This window comes from Varanus komodoensis, unplaced genomic scaffold (assembly GCF_004798865.1).
Source record: "Varanus komodoensis strain SLA01 unplaced genomic scaffold, ASM479886v1 scaffold96, whole genome shotgun sequence".
Lineage (NCBI taxonomy): Eukaryota > Metazoa > Chordata > Lepidosauria > Squamata > Varanidae > Varanus > Varanus komodoensis.
Genome location: NW_025336664.1, coordinates 1088884 through 1106411, shown reverse-complemented (window position 1 = coordinate 1106411; position 17528 = coordinate 1088884). Strand labels below are relative to the sequence as shown.

The window sequence follows — 17528 nt, the reverse complement described above, 5'->3', positions numbered from 1 at the left end:
GAGGAGGATGTTTCTGGTCCCACTGTGACACCTTTTTGAACCTCCGCAAGGAACAGCAAGCTCTCTATCAGGAGAAAATGTGAGGAGTGAGGAGGCAGAAGTGGAGGGTTGTAATTTTGTGGCCAACAGCTTTAGTTTCCAATTATGGAATAACTATGATGGATCGCCTTTTACTTCCAAATATAGCACTTTGGGAGGGAGTAGAAAGCCATTTCTCTACTTTTTTCATCTTAGCAGCAATGCTCAGAGCCTCGGTGGCTTGCCAGACTGGCTCCCACAACTCCATTTTTGGGAAATGGAGGAGGGAAGTTCAGTTTGGAATCAACTCTCTGGGATGGGCAGAACGAACTATACATTTAGAGGGATCATTACCTCGAAGGCTGCTTCTTCTTGACAACCTGCATATGACTCACTCTGTAGCCCAGTGGTGGTGACCTGCAACAGCTGTGCAAGTTTGCTTCCCTGCCTGAGGGCAACATGGCCTACATGTGCAATGAGGGCAAGATACTAGACCTGGTAGAAGGACAGGTGAGAGAGCTGGAGCAGCGAGTGTCCACCCTCAGGCTAATAAAAGAAGATGAAGAGTTTTAGACAGAGTGGTGGAACTGCAACAGCTCAGAGTAGTTCAGAAGCTAGAAGTATAACAGGAAGCTGAGGCAGAAGAGGAGAACTCTGCGGGAAAGGAAAATGAGGAGAAAACTCCCTGGGAAAGGGTGACAGGTGCAGAGAAGTCCCTCTGCACCAGTGCCGGCAGTGGAACTGCTTTCAGTTACTTGGGGGTGGGAGTGGAGGGCAGCCTGCTGTGGAAGAACGGCAGGACATCCCATGCAACACTGAGCAAGAGGCTGAAGGTCAGCCAAGTAGTGGCAATGATACCGAGGCTTGCAAGAACAAGAGGAGTGTTAGTTGTGGGAGACTGCTGTGTGGGATGGAAACACATGTATGTAAGGATGACCCATGGACTCAGCAGGCATGCTATCTCCCTGGAAGACAGATTCATGATATAACTGAAAGGTTGCCAGGGTTCATACAGCCCACTGACACGCATCCCTTCCTTCTTATACATGTGGGAACAAATGACACTGCCAAGGGGAGAGCTGAAGAAATCACATGAGACTTTGAAGTTTTAGGGAGGAAAGTCAAAGACTCTGGGGCCCACATAGTTTTCTCCTCAATCCTTCCAGTCGTGGAGTATTTTTCTTTCCCTGTCTGTTCCTCTTCCAAGTGATTGCCTGACTGTGAAGGTGGTGCTGACTTGAGAGATTTGGATTCCGGGACCACAGGCTACACTTCCTGGAAGATGGACGGCTGGCAAGGGTTGGGGTGCCCCTTACAAGGACTGGCAAGAATGAGTTTGGCCACAGTATGAAGGTGTTTATCAGGAGGGCTTTAAACTGAACCCTGCAGGGGAGGGACCAGTACACCTGAGCATAACAACAGACAAAGGCTTAGGCACTGCACCCAAGAGCGTAGCTCTAACAATAGTCTTCCAAAAGATTTAGAAATAAAGCTAGAGTATAAAGCATGTGGTCTCTGATGTCTATATACGGATGCTTGGAGTATGGAAAACAGACAGCATGAACGTGACCTCTTAATGCAAGAGGGTGATTATGACCTGATAGGTATAACTGAAACTTGGTGGGATGGCTCCCATAACTGGAATTCAGGAAATGAAGGATATAACCTGTTCAAGAAGTACAGCAATGGAACCAATGACCTAGGAAAGTTGTGGACTCCCCCACACTAGAGGCATTCAAGATGCAACCGGACAGCCGTCTGAGAGGAATGGGTGAACTTGGTGTCCTTCACTGAGCGGGGGATCGCACCTGACGGCCCTCTGGCCCCATCCAACTGTTCTACGATTCTCTCAGCCATACTTGGAGATTGCACCAGGGACTGTCTCCACACAAAGTATCCATTGGCCCGCTGCTCGTTCCTCCTACACCTATGAGAGTACATAGAGTGGTAGATAAAGGGGGCTTCCCTCCCAGCGCCTTGTTGTACCTTCCCCAGGCCCCGTGGTAATGTTGGCTTCTACTTCTGGCCCATAGGTGAAGGTCTTCGCTCGGATTCGGAACCGGTAAGTGATGCCTTCTGCCAGGTCCTTGACTTTCAACCACAGGGGGCTATTTCCCTTCACATCCACTGTTACTATCTTGCTGACACCTGCAGGCAAAGAGGTGATGTTTAGAGATGGGGCGCCTAAACCCATCAATATCCACTTATGTCCAGAGGCCTTACGTTGCAGCTATGTTGGCACTATGGGTACAGGCCCAGCCCCTTGGGGTTACATTCATTCCAGTGTCTTATGCTTTTGCTCATCCTCAGAAAAGGCATATATAATTTTACATCTCATCTTTAATATAAAAGAGAGTCCACACAGTCATTGGATCAGAGACCTATTAGAGGACTAGGAAAGGCATACGGCCTTTTGATGTGGCAGCACATTGGCTGTATTGTCATTCGAGTCTGGAACTGATTAATTGCATTAGTATTTCTTGTTAAATTATGATTCTCAGGAAACAGAAGAGAGAAAAAAATAATAAGAGCTCATTTTACTGCAAGGAAAAAAGAGCATATGGTTTAACATTTTTTAAATACCTCATGTCAGTCTTAAATAAACAGTACTCAACACTCCACAAACTTACCAACTCAGACCTATTTGTAGCACTTGGAAGTAACCAAACAGTGCATTTAGGGATGTGCAAAATGCCTTACTACAGAGTATGCACAACTCACTTACTGAAGATACAAATGGAAAAGAAAAATAACAACAATAGTAATTGTGATACCTCACCTGCAGACCTAAGATTAGCAAACACAATTTGCAGATTTCAAAGGGAGCCCTGGGTAACAGACAGCATCCTCCTTTTTAGAAATTAAACTCTGCCATGATTCAAAACATACTTGAAAGACAATCATGGGTGTTTGTGAGTGCTATTTGTCTTAACTGGTCATTAAGTTAGTTTAGTTGGTCATTAAATTTGTCTTGCAATCCTATGCAAGTTTGGACAGAAAGAAGGCCCACAAACCCCAGCATCTACCGAAAACCTGCACAGGATTGAGCCTGATTTTATACAGCAATATGTCCCCTGCCTCGAAGTTCCTCACCATCCACAGGCATGCAGGGTTCGTAGATGAGTCGGTAGCCCTCCAGGATCCCGTTGGGAAACAGCGGTGGCTCCCAGGACACATTCACCGAGGTGGTGGTCAGTTCACTGAATTTGATGGCACCAGGGGAGCTGGGAGCTAGAGAAGAGAAAGGGAGGCCTTAGAAGCAAGGAGACATGCTAAGTTGTCCAATGAATGACGTGGCCTCAGAGATGGAAGTGGCCTCTTCCACTCAGACCAAAGGAAGAGCCATTTCATGAAAGCAGATTCTATCAGAGCTCAAACACTGCAGACTGTCTGCACAGCCAATAAAAGAAAATAACTCCTCCTTAAAAGAAGAAGTGTTAACAGGGTGAGTTCTGTGACCTCAGGGGTCCTGTTGTCTCTTTTAAGATCCATGAGTCCCTTCCTGTGTCATGCTTGAAGGGGAAAGGAAGATCAGAGTTTGGCCATCACAGAGTGCTTGACATGAAAGCTGCTCACTGCTACTCCGTGATGGCGTTTTATCATGTGAGAGATGGAATTCTTCTTCTAGGCCAGCTTTGTGCGAGTCCTCAAAACTCTCATTGAGCACCCATGGGACATATGAAGAGCTTTTCCCTTTTATAAGCCACAGAAACAAGCAAGCAAGCAAGCAAGCAAGCAAATAAGCAAACATAAACCTTGAAATCATCAGACAAAAAATGATCTTGAGTTTCTAGGGTTTTTTAAAGAACATTTTCAATTGTTTTCCAACTGTGCTCACCATTTTAATCTGCCTAGGGCTGGTGACTCTGAGGGGCATAGAAATAAGGCTTTATCGCATGCCTGATGTTTGGGAGCAAACTTACACAGCAGGTGTGCTGAGACTCTGCTGTTTCCCCATCTATGAACCCATGCTCTGCTGCTGCTTTCTTTGACAAGCAAGGTACCTCATATGCCTGGTTTATCTTGGGAAACAGTTATTGCTTTGGACGGCATGCAATACTGGAATGAGAGAATAAATGAAGATAGCAAGAAACCTGCTGTGGAGCCAGAGTACAGGCCATGAGCCAGTTCCCCAAAAGCAGGAACATCAGATTAAGTTTGCCATTTTATTTTTATTATTGCATTTCTATCCTTCCTTTTTTTCCTTTGGCAAGGAACCCAAGGTGGCTTCCACGGTTCTCCTCCTCCTCTCAGTTTCTTCTGCCCAACCACAGTCCTGTGAGGTAGGTTAGGCCAAGAGTCAGTGACTGGGCCAGTCTTCCAGTTTCCTGAATCCCAGTCAAGCACTCTAGCTAGTAGGTCAGCTCCCATATTGGACGGGCTTGCTTGCTTTCTGGATAGTGTGTAGGACTCAGTGTGTAGCACTCCTGACAAGCTACCTCTTCCTAGTTGTCCGCTTGCAAAAGGAGATGCACTTGGAAGCAAATGTGTTGTATAATCTACACAGCGCTTATCCACACTATGCCAGGTATCCTGCTTGTCTCTCTGTGTGAATTCTTTTCCATTCTCAGCTTTCTGTGTTGATCGTAAGTGATAACCATCTAGCTAACATGCTGGTTGTAAAGAAAGATAAGAGAAAGACTGTAAGGATCTATGGCCATCTAGACAGAGTTTAGATAGCCATAGGAGAGGTTGGAGCCACAGCTCTGACCACAGAAACATGCTCCATGGTCAAAGCTGGGACCCTGACCTCAGGAGTACCCTTGCTTTGCCCCCAAAGTCAACACAGAAGTTTGTGGGGTGTTTTGGGGATGAGGAGAGATGGAACAAGACTCCATCACATCATGCAGTATTCTGGTGGCACCTCAGCCTCTTTTTCTTGGGCTCCAGAACAGAACTATTTGGGCAGCCCAAATCAATCAGCTAAGTCTTTTGCAAGATGGGAGAAACCCCTTCTGCCCTCCAGTGTATGCCTATAATCCTCTAAGATGGGAGGGTTATGGGCAGCCACTGGCTTGTGCTGTAGAGTTGCAGAGCACAACTCACAGTTGTATAAAAATCATTAATGAGATAAAGTTGTGTTAAATTATCCCATTGGCTTAAGCAAGTAAACCAGGTCGGAGGCATTATAGCAGGAGTGGGTCACAGGCCGTCTGCAGGCCACATGTGTCCCCCTGCACCCCACTGAATTTGGTGGTGATGACAAAAGAAATGGCTTGTTTCCAAGCTAGATTTGGCTGTTTAGTCACCTAGAAATCACACATTTCGATTTTGCTTTTGGTTACCGGTGCCACTGAATTTGGAGATGCCATAGCAGATGTGTGGCCTTGAAGGGGGGTCCAGGATTGGGGCTGTGACTATGCATCCTTCTCTTGCCAGCACCATAGCAAAAGGAAGCACCATAGCAGCTGCCTGGGCAAAGCAGCAGTCTCATGGCACACCACGTTAAATAAATTGTGTCTGTCCTATCGTTTGAGTAGCAGCAAGTTGAACTAATCAGACACTGCCTTTGCGGGACACTGCCAATGAGGGCACAAAAGCAGCCGGGGGTGGGGGGATAGCCCAGTTGGTTGTGGCCCTGCTCCCTTTACCTAGGGGAAGGAGCGCCACTGCCTGTACCCCCCCCCACCACTCCCAACTGTGTGGCTCCAGATCCAAATGCCATGATCTGGCTAAGAAGGTGCCAGTGGGTTTGGTTCACCTGAAAACCCAAGGGATGGCAGCCTGATGCACCTCAAATTCAAGTTTGAAGCGCACGGTTCTCAATGTTGTATTCGAAAAATATAATCACCGCAGTTTTAACTTTCAGTGCCAGGATGCCTGTTATGTTTTCCCCAACAAAAGTCTTAAAACTGGGAGCAAAATTAGCACATATTCCCATTCAACTGCCTCCCCTCCAGCCTTGTTAAGCATTCAAGTCAGGAAAAATGAATGTGTGAAGTCAGCCTCAGACAATTCTGCAAAAAGCTTTAGAAGGGGCCTGCCCACAGAAGCGGCCTCATCAGCTTGTGTCTATAATGAATCGCACAGAGGTCAATCATTGTGTGAAATGGCCACTGACAACTCCACTGGAAGCAAGCTGATCCAAGTTATCCATCCATCCTTATGGCCCTCCACTTCAGTCCACATTCATCCTTAGGGTCCACTGACAGTTTGAACTAGCCTTTAACTGAAAGAAAAAGAATTAGTCCCATAACTGGGAACAGTAATTTTGAGGATTTCCAAGAAAAGAAACTCCTGCAATAGCACCTTATGCAATGAAAGTCACTTGCCAACGGGCAACATCCTGAACCCTCTTACTTTTCTCCCACCAAGACATTGGGAACTATGAACAGAGGGACTATTGTGTGTCAAGGCATCAGGCAGAATGTGGTGTTTTGTTTTTGCCGAGTCCATTCAAAATCAGGGACTTGAACCTTTGGAGCGCAGTTTGAGAGCTGAGCAGTGGGGCTGGAAAGGGAGGAAACGGGAGCAAATATCCTCAACCGCTCCAGCCAAAATCATTGCTGAGATTCTTCTCATGCTGTGCCAAAAGCAACCCCAGTGATTCAAGGAGAGGGAAGCTAGCCAGGCAGAGTCTGTTACAGACCCCACTTCCTCTCTGCACAGGGGGAGCAAAGGATGTAAGGCCAGACTCTAGGCTTCAAGAAGGGCTTGTTAGCCAAAGTCACTGATGGTGGGTACAGCCCACAAGTGTCTCCACATTTCCTTTCTTGCTGGCTTTGATCTCCAAACATGTAACTTGAGGATGTTTGAAAGTGCATAGCTGGAAGGAAAGGGAGGGAGCAGGTGATGCAACAGAACAAAGCCAAGGTCTGTTGAGGATGGAGCACGGAGGCCTTCAAACAACAGAGGCACATGTGTCTTTTGCCAGGCATCAAACACAACTTGAGGTCACCTGCTCAGCTATTCTCAGCCTGGCCCTGGATTGGTCAGTGATGACACTCAGCAGCGCGATTCAGCTCATTAGCCGAGCTCCTGGTCAGAGCGGTTTGGATGTTCCAAAGCATCAGAAGCTTGGGACTGGAGCACAGCTGGGACCATGGGTGCAGGCCAAGGATGCCATGGTGTGGGGCAAGGCTAGATGTGGTCTACTGTGGTCTGCACATATGAATGAAGAGGTTGAGGAAGGGAGCCTAAAGCTGTGGTTAGAAGAGCAGGGAAGGGGACACAAGTCGGGTGTGAGAGGCAATGACCTGCCAGTCGAACTGCACTGACATAAATCTGCTGCTTTAACAAAGAGTAAGCAACACACACAAATGAAAGCACCATCTCCCCTGTGGGACTAAATGAACAGAGGGAGTGCTTTCTTACATGAATTATTTTGGAGCTACTGCACATGGCTGGCCATATCGTTTTCAAACAGATCTCACGGGTGGTGTAGTGGGGTCAGGGCTCACAGCGTCAAAGCACTTGGACATTTTGATTAGCAGGGAAAAGAGCATCATCTGCAGTTCCCCTGAGATTTTCTTGCTCTTTCTGAGCTTAGCTGCAGTTCCTTCATTAAATGAGGACGGGGTGTGGGCACATGGGGTTTTTTTTAGTAACAATGCCTTTGTGAGGAATCCCATACCAACATGTGAAATATACATTCAGATATACAGAAATGGATCAATACAGATAGGGCAGCTTGGGAGACCTTGGAAGCACAGCTATGGGCACTGTTTTGTGGCAAAAATTTATTATTTTCACAATGTTTTGGCAGTTTTTGAATCAGAACTGCAAGGAAATAGCAGAGATGGGAAAATGCTAGTGCTGTTAGATGCTACTGACATTATGATGGTATTAGACTGACATTAGATAATGCTGCCCCTGGGTAAAGCCATATTTGGTGAAACAGTAACTGAGCATGTCTTTTCTTCTGCTTCCTACTCTAGTTCCTCCCCGCATCTCCCTCCCTCAGCACAGTCCCTGCTGCTGGACCTTCTGTGAAAGAGCAAAGGCCCTCCCATGGCCAGGGAAAGGTGAGGGGCTCATGCATCTTGCCTCAGGTATCCCACCTGCTTGCTGGGTCCTGCCTTTGATGGGGGCACTGCGGGGCCCATCGCCTGCAGCATTGAAGGCCAGGACACTGACAAGGTAGGGAGTGTAGCCAGTCAGATTCTTGAGTTTGACGCCGTTCTCTGGTAGAAAGAGTGTTTTCACCCGTTCAGTTTCATTCTGCCGCTGGGCCTCCCAGAAATAGATCTGTGGGGATGAAGTGGGATGAAAGCAGAAGACAGAGTGAAGAAAAAGGTAAAGGGGAAGAAAAGATGGCAGGAAAGGACTCATTTCACTTTTTGTGCTCATCACATGGTGCCTTTAATGCTGCTTTTCCACTCCAAAACATGGAGAGTTGAAGTCAAAAGTTTCCAGATTAATATGTTCTTTTCCCTGAAATCATTCTGTTTCTGTTACTATGGTTCAGTCTTCCCCAACCTGTGCTGAACTAAAACTCCCAGCATGGCTGGCTGCGGTTACACTGGGTGTGTTTCATTATCCCAGGCCTCCTATCTGGATCCTTCAGCACCTGTCCCACAGTTTCAAGAGCTTTTAATGACTCTCAGGCAGAACCAGGCCTGGAGAGCTAATAAACTGGGCTGGCTCATCACTACACTCAGTGTTACAAGGGGGACTGCCATCTGCTGCAAGAATTACAGGTGATCCATCTTTTAATCCTTTAATTGATTAACTGCTTCTTAAATGAAAATAAATGTGGATATAGTTATAGTCTGGATAAAGGTGCTTTTCTATGATGTTATAGGAAATCTAAGACAACTTGCAATTTGATGAAAGCCAACACTAAATGCTAGAAGGAAAGGCTCTTAATATTTTAAGTATGCACATAAAATTCAGCTCCCCTGATTAATACTTTTCTGTACTGATTAAAAAAGACCACCCTCCCTTGATTAAATGATTAATCACTGATTAAAATCTCCAGCCTTCAGATCCAAACTAAATATGACATGAGATATCTGTGATCAGATATCATGATATATTTTTATGAGAAGCAGCTAATGGGGCCAGGCAGCAATTTGAATCAGGGCTCCAGTGAGGGAGAGTGGAGGTTTAGCCCTGTCTCCCAACACCCCTTCCCAGGTTTAAATCACTCCCGCTGAGTCCCCTATGAGCTTCAAAGGGGAGTAAGGTCTTGCGGGAGAATTGTCCCTTGAGAAAGAAAGTTTCAGCCTTCTTCACCTGCAGTTATTTGTAGCCAGAAGGAAATCAATCCTTTTAAAAGACATCTTCTGAAAAAACCCATTTCTAGTACTGGTGAAACTCTTCTCTCCGTTCTTACTACGATTATTTATAATGCAACACATCCCCACCGAAACCAGGCACAGTGCCACATTCCTGCTGCATCTCACAACTGCCTAGTCTTTCAGGGAGCCCAGAAAGTCAGAGGCTGCAACTGTGTGTTCTACACAGGACCCAAGTCACGGGTAGTGAAACAGTCCATGCTAAAATGAAAATGCCTCTTTGGGATGCAGAGAGTGACTCTGTAAGCATATTTTCCCCAGCTTCCTTTTCCACATTCTCCTTGCCTATGCAGGCACTCAGGAGGCTTGTCCAAGCCTGTGTTTTTCTGAGTGATGAGAGAAGGCTGGTGGTGATGCTGTGTGCTGTCTCTCTGTGTGCACAGCAACACTTTGTTCTGAAAGCTTCTATCTGGTCTGTGCAAAGCACATGAGATGCTGAAAGCATATTCCCAGGGCACATGAGAGGAATTCAGTACCACAAAGCTGTTTCACTGAGGACCTCAGTGGGGAAGGTGAGCTCTTCCCACTGCAGGAACAGGCAAGGATTCGGGCGTGTTCACCCGTGAGCTACACAACGCAGTCCAGCCAATTTGTTTTCAGCCTTGGCTTATGGGGGTGAGTTGGGTGGTGAATGAGACGCCACTGAAGTCATTCTTGGGTGAGGTCCAGACTTTCCACAGAGAGGCTGTACCAGCTGACCCAAGCCATGAAGTCAAGGCGCCTAAGGGACGGCAACAAGCAGGCTCCATGGCAATAGGGCCTGGCACCCTTGTGGTTTCTTAGGAAACAGGGCAGCCTCTTTCCAAAACTGCGGCTCTGCTGGCTTGTAAAAATGCCCCATTGATCACTGATGGGGTGTGTGAAGCCAAGAGGAAGAGCGGCTGCTGTGCAAGGACTGGCAGGAGACTCGTTCCAGCTCACGGTGCCATGGCTGGGTATGCGGTCCACTGCCACCATCCGGGCACAGACCACTGCAGCCCTTCATGAGGAGGAAAGGATATGCTGGGGTGGGGGAAGTGCATCAGCCGCCCTGAATGAGAGCAGTGCCACTTGCCTCACGCTGGCCACTTCATGTCCACAGAGTACGTGCGTGTCTGTGTGTCTGCCATACAGCTAAGCCCAGGTCTCTGAAGCACACAACTGTTTGATACACCTGGTGAGCGATTTGCATCTGCCACACGGATACATTGGCTTGAAAGGAACATGCAGATACGTTTTGCATGCACCCATCAAACGTGAGGTGCAGAGCAACTCTTGGTTCCTAAGGAACCAAAACACCACAACAAGATACAATACATAGAGCTCTGCTGTTCTGTTTGAGGTGCAACAGCATCACTTGCTGGTAGAGTTTGGAACTGCAGCTTTTTCCAGAAGTGGAAGGTGGCTATTTCTCATTCATTTCTGTCCCTTCCCTTTAAAAATAAACTGTAGACTCTAAAACAAGGTGTCTATTCCCAGATGGATAGCCATGTTGGTACTGTGGCACCTTCCAGGTTGATAAGTCAGCTCACCAATGCCAGAATGTCTCTTTTATCATGCTTGCTGTTAACCGTCCCTATCTATGCTTCCATTTCCCCTGGACCTCACTGTATGCAACCCTTCTCCGCTTCCCCAGGAAGCTTGTGACTCTGGTCAGTGCCTTATGCATCTGATGATAAGCAAAAAGATTATGCCATAATAAATGTGCTCTTTTAACATGTGCAAGACAATTGGTGTAAGGAATGTGTCATCCACTGCAAATTCTTTATTGTATTTACCTGTACAGAAAAAGAAGGATACCTTGTGGTGTCCTTATGTGACAGTGGCAGAAGCTACTGGAAGCAAGTAGGGTCATCCTAGAAAGCTGCTTGGTGGAAGATTCAGGACAGACACAAGGTGTTATTTCTTCAACACAATACATAGTTAAACTATGGAATTCACTACAATAAGTTACAGTGATGGCCACTGATCTGAATGGTTTTTTAAAAGGACTGGACAAACACAGGGATGATAAGGCTAACTATGGCTACCTGTCCTGATGGTGCAGAGCCTGTGTGCACCTCATTTGCTGGGGAACAAGGGCGAGAGGCTGCTGCGATACCCACGTCCTATTCGTGGGATCCCATGGGCAGCTGGCTGGCCACTGTGGGAACAGAATGCTGGAGCAGATGGACCTTGCCCTGAACTGGCAGGGCTCTTGTTAAGAACACGCACAGCTGCAGCCTGCATCCACGTCCGCCAAGATCCTGGCCCCCTGCCCCAGCCATTCTGCAGCCTTCATCCATAAGCGTACGAGACTCCTAGTACCTTGTAGCCTTGGAGGTCTCCATTCTGTGCCTCAGGAGGTGGTGGGCTCCAAGTGATGTCAAGCTGGGTGGCCGTTGCACTCTGGATGGCCACATTCTGGGGTGCAGCTGTGGGGACTGAAGAAAGCAGAGGGAAAGGCAGTCAGGATGTGAGCGGCCGGCAAGTGACATTCTCACAAGCCCACAGAGAGGCAGGAATCCTCTTGTCTGAGGCAGATGTGTGTTTCCAGAATGCTCCTGACTTTAGTCATGGATGTGCCTGTCTTGTGGGCCTGCTGGTCTCTTTTGGGCAGCTGGCTGTTCATGGCTAAACGCATGAATCTGCAGGCTTACTGTGTGAGGTTGGTAGCTGATGGGAGTAAGAGTTGCACAGGAGAAGCAGGTGACACAGTGTCTCTGCTCTCTCAGCCTGCGAAACGCACCCACGCTTCATTTCGGCCTTGAGCAATCCTGCACAGGCAGCCCTGCAGCAAAACTGGGGCCTGAGAGAAAATGGCACCTGGAGAGAAGATCCTCAGCTTACCAGCCTCACCCACAAAGACCTCCTGTGGTGAACTGGTGGGCCCCTCCCCCACAGCATTGTAGACGCTCATTCGGATCTCATAGCGGCGGTGCTTGTTCAGATCTGTAGAGGCGGCAAGATGGAAAAGGCCAGCTATGGTTAGGGAAGAAGAGGCAGAGCCCACCTCTGAAATCCTGGGCTCCCTTCCAGGGAGGAGTGCGCACAGTCTGTGTTACCTGCTCCCATTCCCCAGCCCCCCTCCAGCCTTCATCAGATCCTGCCTGACACTCCTCCTAAAGGATACTGCTTCTGCTGCCTGCCACAACCTTTTCCAGGATATTCCTCCAGAAGAATGTGGGATGGAATGAAGGCAAGCCCATTCATTCCCTGCAAGGCTTCCAGCCCTCTCGTGGTTGTGAAAAACAGCTTAATCAGATGAAGGCAATGTGCAGCTGAAGACTGCTGAGTCTGAACAGCACTTACAGCAGGGCTTCAAAGGGACGTATTTTCCAGCATCTCTGCTCTTCTGCATGGATCCTGGTCTTCACTTTCTGGCTGCTATTGGATGCCCTCCAATTTACCACAAGGCCTGTCCCTCCCTCCCCTATTATTTTCCATCCATCATTTTGTTGATAGGCATCTAATCTAACATGGAATAAACTCTTCTCAGTTTGTGTCTATCAGGCACCTAAACTCAAAAGAATGATTTAATTCTATTAAGTGATTGGACAATGGCACATAATTCATGTCAATTGTTCAAGTCAGTCTTTTCTAATGATTTGACTTGGGGTTTTGCCTGGAAGCAAAAGCTACTCTCCTTGGACCTGGGAGACATCTCAGACTGTAGAGCAGCCTTCCCACAGCTGGAACACTCTTCAGATGTGTTTTACTACAACTCCTATCATGCTGAAGTGGTTAGGGTGTTGTAGTCTAACATATCTGGAAGGCAGCAGGATGTGGAAGGCTGCTGCAGGAGCAGAAAGGCTCACAGGAGAGGACAGGAAGGAGGTGCTCATCTCCTTCTCTGTGTCAGCACAAGGCATGGTTGGGCTGCAGGCAGGGCTGGGATTTGTGACGGGCCAGAAACACTGCAGGGGCAGATGCACAGACGAGAGACCAAGTGCCCACTTACTGTCCAGCTCGTACTGGGTGAGGGAGGCTTCACTCAGGTTCCGTGTGGCATATGCTGCTGTGGGATGGGAGGCAGTCAGAAGGGAAAAGCAGTCAATGCAGGTTAGCCACATGTAAAGAGACATCTTGACAATGCAAGCAGGGCCGACAGACATAACCGCGGGAAGAGAGCAGCTAGGAGAGAAGCCCACAGCCACAGCAAAGGATGTTGTGGAGTTGTCAACCAAGTACAAATACCCAGTGGGGAGAATCAAGGCTACCAAAGACAAACAGACTGGCTAAGCACTGTCAGTGGCCATCTGGGAAACTTGGGAATACCATAGTGGCTCAAGACTCCCCTGACTAGCAGTTCTGGGGCTGGGAGGAAAGTCTCCCCATGAAGAAGTCCTCTGGCATTAAAAGGACTAAGCAGGGAAGACCCCACAGCCTGGGGTCAGCATTTCCAATGCAAGCACAACCCCAAGCAGAAGGACATGCAGTCTATCATTCGAGGGCCCTTTCTGCATTTTTGCCGAAGGGCATTGCTGGGCCAGCCCCTTCTTTGCTGGGAGCATTCATGTTGCACCCGAGGCAGTGCTCCGCACCAGGGCCTGTGGCTGGAGGACTGCTCCCAAATGCTGGCCATATTGCTGCTGCTGCAGGACTGCTTGAAGACAGTGGTTGCAACCTCACTCCCCATGAGCGTACTCACAGGTTAGCTCAGTCCATTTTGCGCTGGGATTGCCTATGCTGCGGGCCGTAAAACCCCGCACCCCTTCATACGTCAGCTCCCGATAGCGGATGCGGAAGCCAAGCAAGATGCCATTGATTTTGTCCTCAGGTGGAGCCTGTGTAAGGAGAAAGAGATGAACCGTGAGGGACTCATGTGTGACATTCACTTACCCCCACATGGCTGACACCTGCCACTCTCTTCTGACACAAGGATTCTGTGCTGTGATTGCCTTTTAAGACTGTCGCCTTCCATGGCCCAGTCAAAAGCTGCAAGAGCCGAGTGGCGAGCTGGCTTCCATGGCCCCCACTGGAGTCAAGGGAGTGAGGTAGGCCTCAGAATCCTTACATGAATCAAGATGTTGAAGAAAGGAAGGGGGGCATTTTATAACTGTACTATCCATTTTAGCCCTTCTGGTCTTTCCTTCTTCCTCAAACCCAATTTCACAGTTATTTAATAAACATCTGTATTCCACATCTGGTGCCCTCATGTACATCCACATCACTCGATTCCATTCTGACTGCAGAACTGTCCTTTGTGGTAACCAGCAGACTGAATAAAAAATGTTGAGGTAAAGCCTAGAAATATCTTTGTGTACACAGATTTGATTGCAATCCTACTGACCATGTTTAAGCTCACTTTTCTAAAGCCACAGACCAGCTTGAGCCACTTCTAGGTTTGGTGATCACCAGAAATAAGAGGAAGACATCCCACAGAACTGTTGTGCAATATGGAACATGTTTCACTGGCCAGAATCTTTTCCTAAGATGGCAAAACCCCCTGAACATTCCAGCTGGCCTACTGCAGAGTTTCAACAGGAAAGCAAACTAGCAAGTAAGCTCTACTCTACCTTCCAGCGGATTAAGACGGATGTGGTGGTGTGCGGTATCACTGACACAATGGTAGGAGCTTCCTCTGGGGCTGAGGAGAGGAAAAAAAGTGAATTAGACACAGGCATACCTAAGCTCCTCTTAATTGATTCTATGGGATACAGGCACATTGCTTCACTCTGGATACTTGGCTCAATGACAACTTGGTGTTAGTGGCAAAGGCCAAAAAAAGAAGATAGACTGCTGGTAGATTTGAAGTAGGGAGACAACTATTTTTAGTAATGGAATACTGCCTTGATGTGGAATAACTTGGGTCCAGTGGTACTTCATTTTAACTTTTAAAGGGTAGCATACAAAAGCTTCTATAAACAAACAAACAAATAAATATCACAATCCCCTTTAGCGTTATTTGTTTTGTGTACTTGATCTTTTTCTTCCACTTCTCTATGACCCATCCATGCATCCTCTTAAATGTTCTTCAGCCGCCAGTCTGCATCACTGCAGAACTGGATTTGAAGCTCACAACAGCCAGTCTCAATTACAGCTCCTGTCTTCCTGTTCTAAGACCTTCAGTGCCACCACTGCCAAAGCTGTGCATGGAATACGTACAGGAGGAGAGAAGCACAGGTCTTTCAAGGATTTCTGTGTTTCAAGGATTCTCAGGTGTCTTTCATTCCATCAATGGAATCCAATCCACTTTTTAGGAAAGTATGCACATTTTGTTCCACTTGCATTAGCACAAGTGTGAGTGTGTAAATTCACTCCCCCAAAGTAAAACACCAGTCTGTGGAATCCACATGACTTCAAAAAACCCAGTTTGTTGCAGAATGTGCAAGTGGGATTTATAAAAATCCACATTCATTTGAATCAATTGCAGCCACCATGGCTAGCAGACCCAAGAATAATCCAGGGAAACACCAAGAATCAGACTGTTTTGTGAAAGTCCAGTGAGCAAGCTGATATGGGACAAGGCATCACAGGCCAGTCCTACAGCATCAGGTTAAGAAGGTGAATCAGTTGAGAAGCATCAGATGTGCCAAGCAACTGGCCCTCCAACAGCACAATCCATCTTGAAGTGGGATTAGCAATTCTAGGTTTGGAAGGAAGACTTCCATCAGTAAGCTGGTCCCTATGCTTTTGTTCTCATCTGCTTGAAGGAGAGCGAGGAAAGAGCAGCTGTGACATGGTATGACTGCTTCTTTCAACTGATTTAGCTGCAAGACTAATCAATATCTAAGACAGGAATTAGACAGGGAGAAGGACTCCATCCAGCCATGCATGTGGCAGTGGCTTCACTTGCTAGGTGGCACCTTTCCCACTGCAGGACAGCTGAAGGAGGCCAAAGGAGGAAGCTGCGTCCTCCCTGTGGAGTAAGTCACAGTCCAAAGGGTTCACGTACCAGCCTGCAGTGTGGTGAGCGGCTCTGACTCTTCACTGTACTCGCTGTCACCGATGTCATTGGTGGCCTTGAGACGGAATTTGTAGGTGGTGAAAGGCTTCAGCCTGAAAGAGGAACACATGGTCCCTGGCATGGTTTTGGAGGAACAGTGGAAGCAGCACCCAGGCCCACTCCCTTTGCTGCTGGCAGCTTGGCCAGCCAGTATTTTATAACATTTTCACTCCGTGACCAGCAAGCTCTTCTTAAGGACTTCAGAGAGCACATTGTTACATAACTGTGCATCACGATGGCTTGTCTTAACTCCAGTTTGACTACGTTTTGCACATGGGAAGATGAACACAGTCCTGTGGCACTCCAGACACGCCTACAGAACAAAACCTGCCCCCAACATGCCCTTGGCAATCACACCCTTTCTTCCTCAGTGCCTGCTGCTCTGCACCCCTTCTGTTGCTGCCTCACCTGTTGACTATGAAGGATGTGGTGTTGTGGTTGACAGAAGCTGAATGCAGCACCCATTTCCCATCCGGGAGTTCCCGAGTTTGCACAGTGTAATACCGGACTGGCGAGAGCCCATCGCTGCCAGGCTCCCAGGACAACAACACACTCCTTGCCTTGACGTCTTCCTGCAACACAACTGGCTTGCTGGGGGGCTGGGGATGGTCTGGAGGAAAGAGAGGCACAGATCATGGAAGGCTGGAAGCACGGGATGAAAACAAGACTTGGCTGTGACAGCAGAGGTACACTGACACACGTATGAATTCCCATCAGCCTATTTTGCATAGGAGCTTGAAAGAATCCTGCCCTTTTATATCCTATGCAGGCAGAGTTTAGTCACGTAGCTTCCCCTTACTCATCCAATCCAACCTAGATCCAGTTGAGTTAGAGCAAAAGGGATTAGCTGACAAATCAGGGAAGTCAGCATCCAGGTTAAGATCCAGCTTGTTCACTGGGTTCCTACAAATCACAGTTTTCCTCTTTAAAATGCATAATCTACAAGGGGAGCCTGCCTGCATTTTAGTGTGATGCTCCCATAAGGTTCTCCATAAAAAAGAAAGCAGAACTATATATTAATTCCGCAAAACAGACTGAACTGGATAACCTTTTGTTACATGAACAGTATCTGTTAGTTTTCTGTTTTTCAAGAGGGAGAACATTTGCTTATGGAAAGAGGAAGTAAAGTATCCGAAGAATTAAATAAAAATAGGAGAGAGGTGAAAATAAAAAGTGATGAGGAACAACTAGAAGCAGAGGGGTGATGGTGAGGGATGTGACAGTTGGGGGCTGTGCGCGTGCGCTTCTAACCGGCTTCTGCCACCTTTGTGACCATCTCAGTCTCTGCAACATGCAACTGCTCCCTCTCAGTTGTCCCACTGAACCACTTAGACCAGCATGCACAGTGGCCCTCCCCTCCCCTC

General features: G+C 47.7%; 1 protein-coding gene across 5 annotated transcripts in view; it reads right to left on the bottom strand.

Annotated features, from left to right (window-relative positions):
- Positions 1–17528, bottom strand: part of SDK2 (sidekick cell adhesion molecule 2) — a 317930-nt gene that overhangs the window by 18058 nt on the left and 282344 nt on the right. For 3 of the 5 annotated variants that reach the window (XM_044418963.1, XM_044418966.1, XM_044418967.1), the window contains 10 exons: positions 16573–16774; positions 16114–16217; positions 14735–14805; positions 13867–14002; positions 13177–13233; positions 12066–12167; positions 11544–11659; positions 8019–8205; positions 3112–3249; positions 2005–2166 (listed from right to left, as the gene is read on the bottom strand). In XM_044418963.1, the coding sequence (XP_044274898.1) occupies positions 2005–2166; positions 3112–3249; positions 8019–8205; positions 11544–11659; positions 12066–12167; positions 13177–13233; positions 13867–14002; positions 14735–14805; positions 16114–16217; positions 16573–16774 (1275 nt within the window). The remainder of the gene's footprint in view (positions 1–2004; positions 2167–3111; positions 3250–8018; positions 8206–11543; positions 11660–12065; positions 12168–13176; positions 13234–13866; positions 14003–14734; positions 14806–16113; positions 16218–16572; positions 16775–17528) is intronic. The other 2 variants (XM_044418964.1, XM_044418965.1) reach the window with 2 other exon arrangements.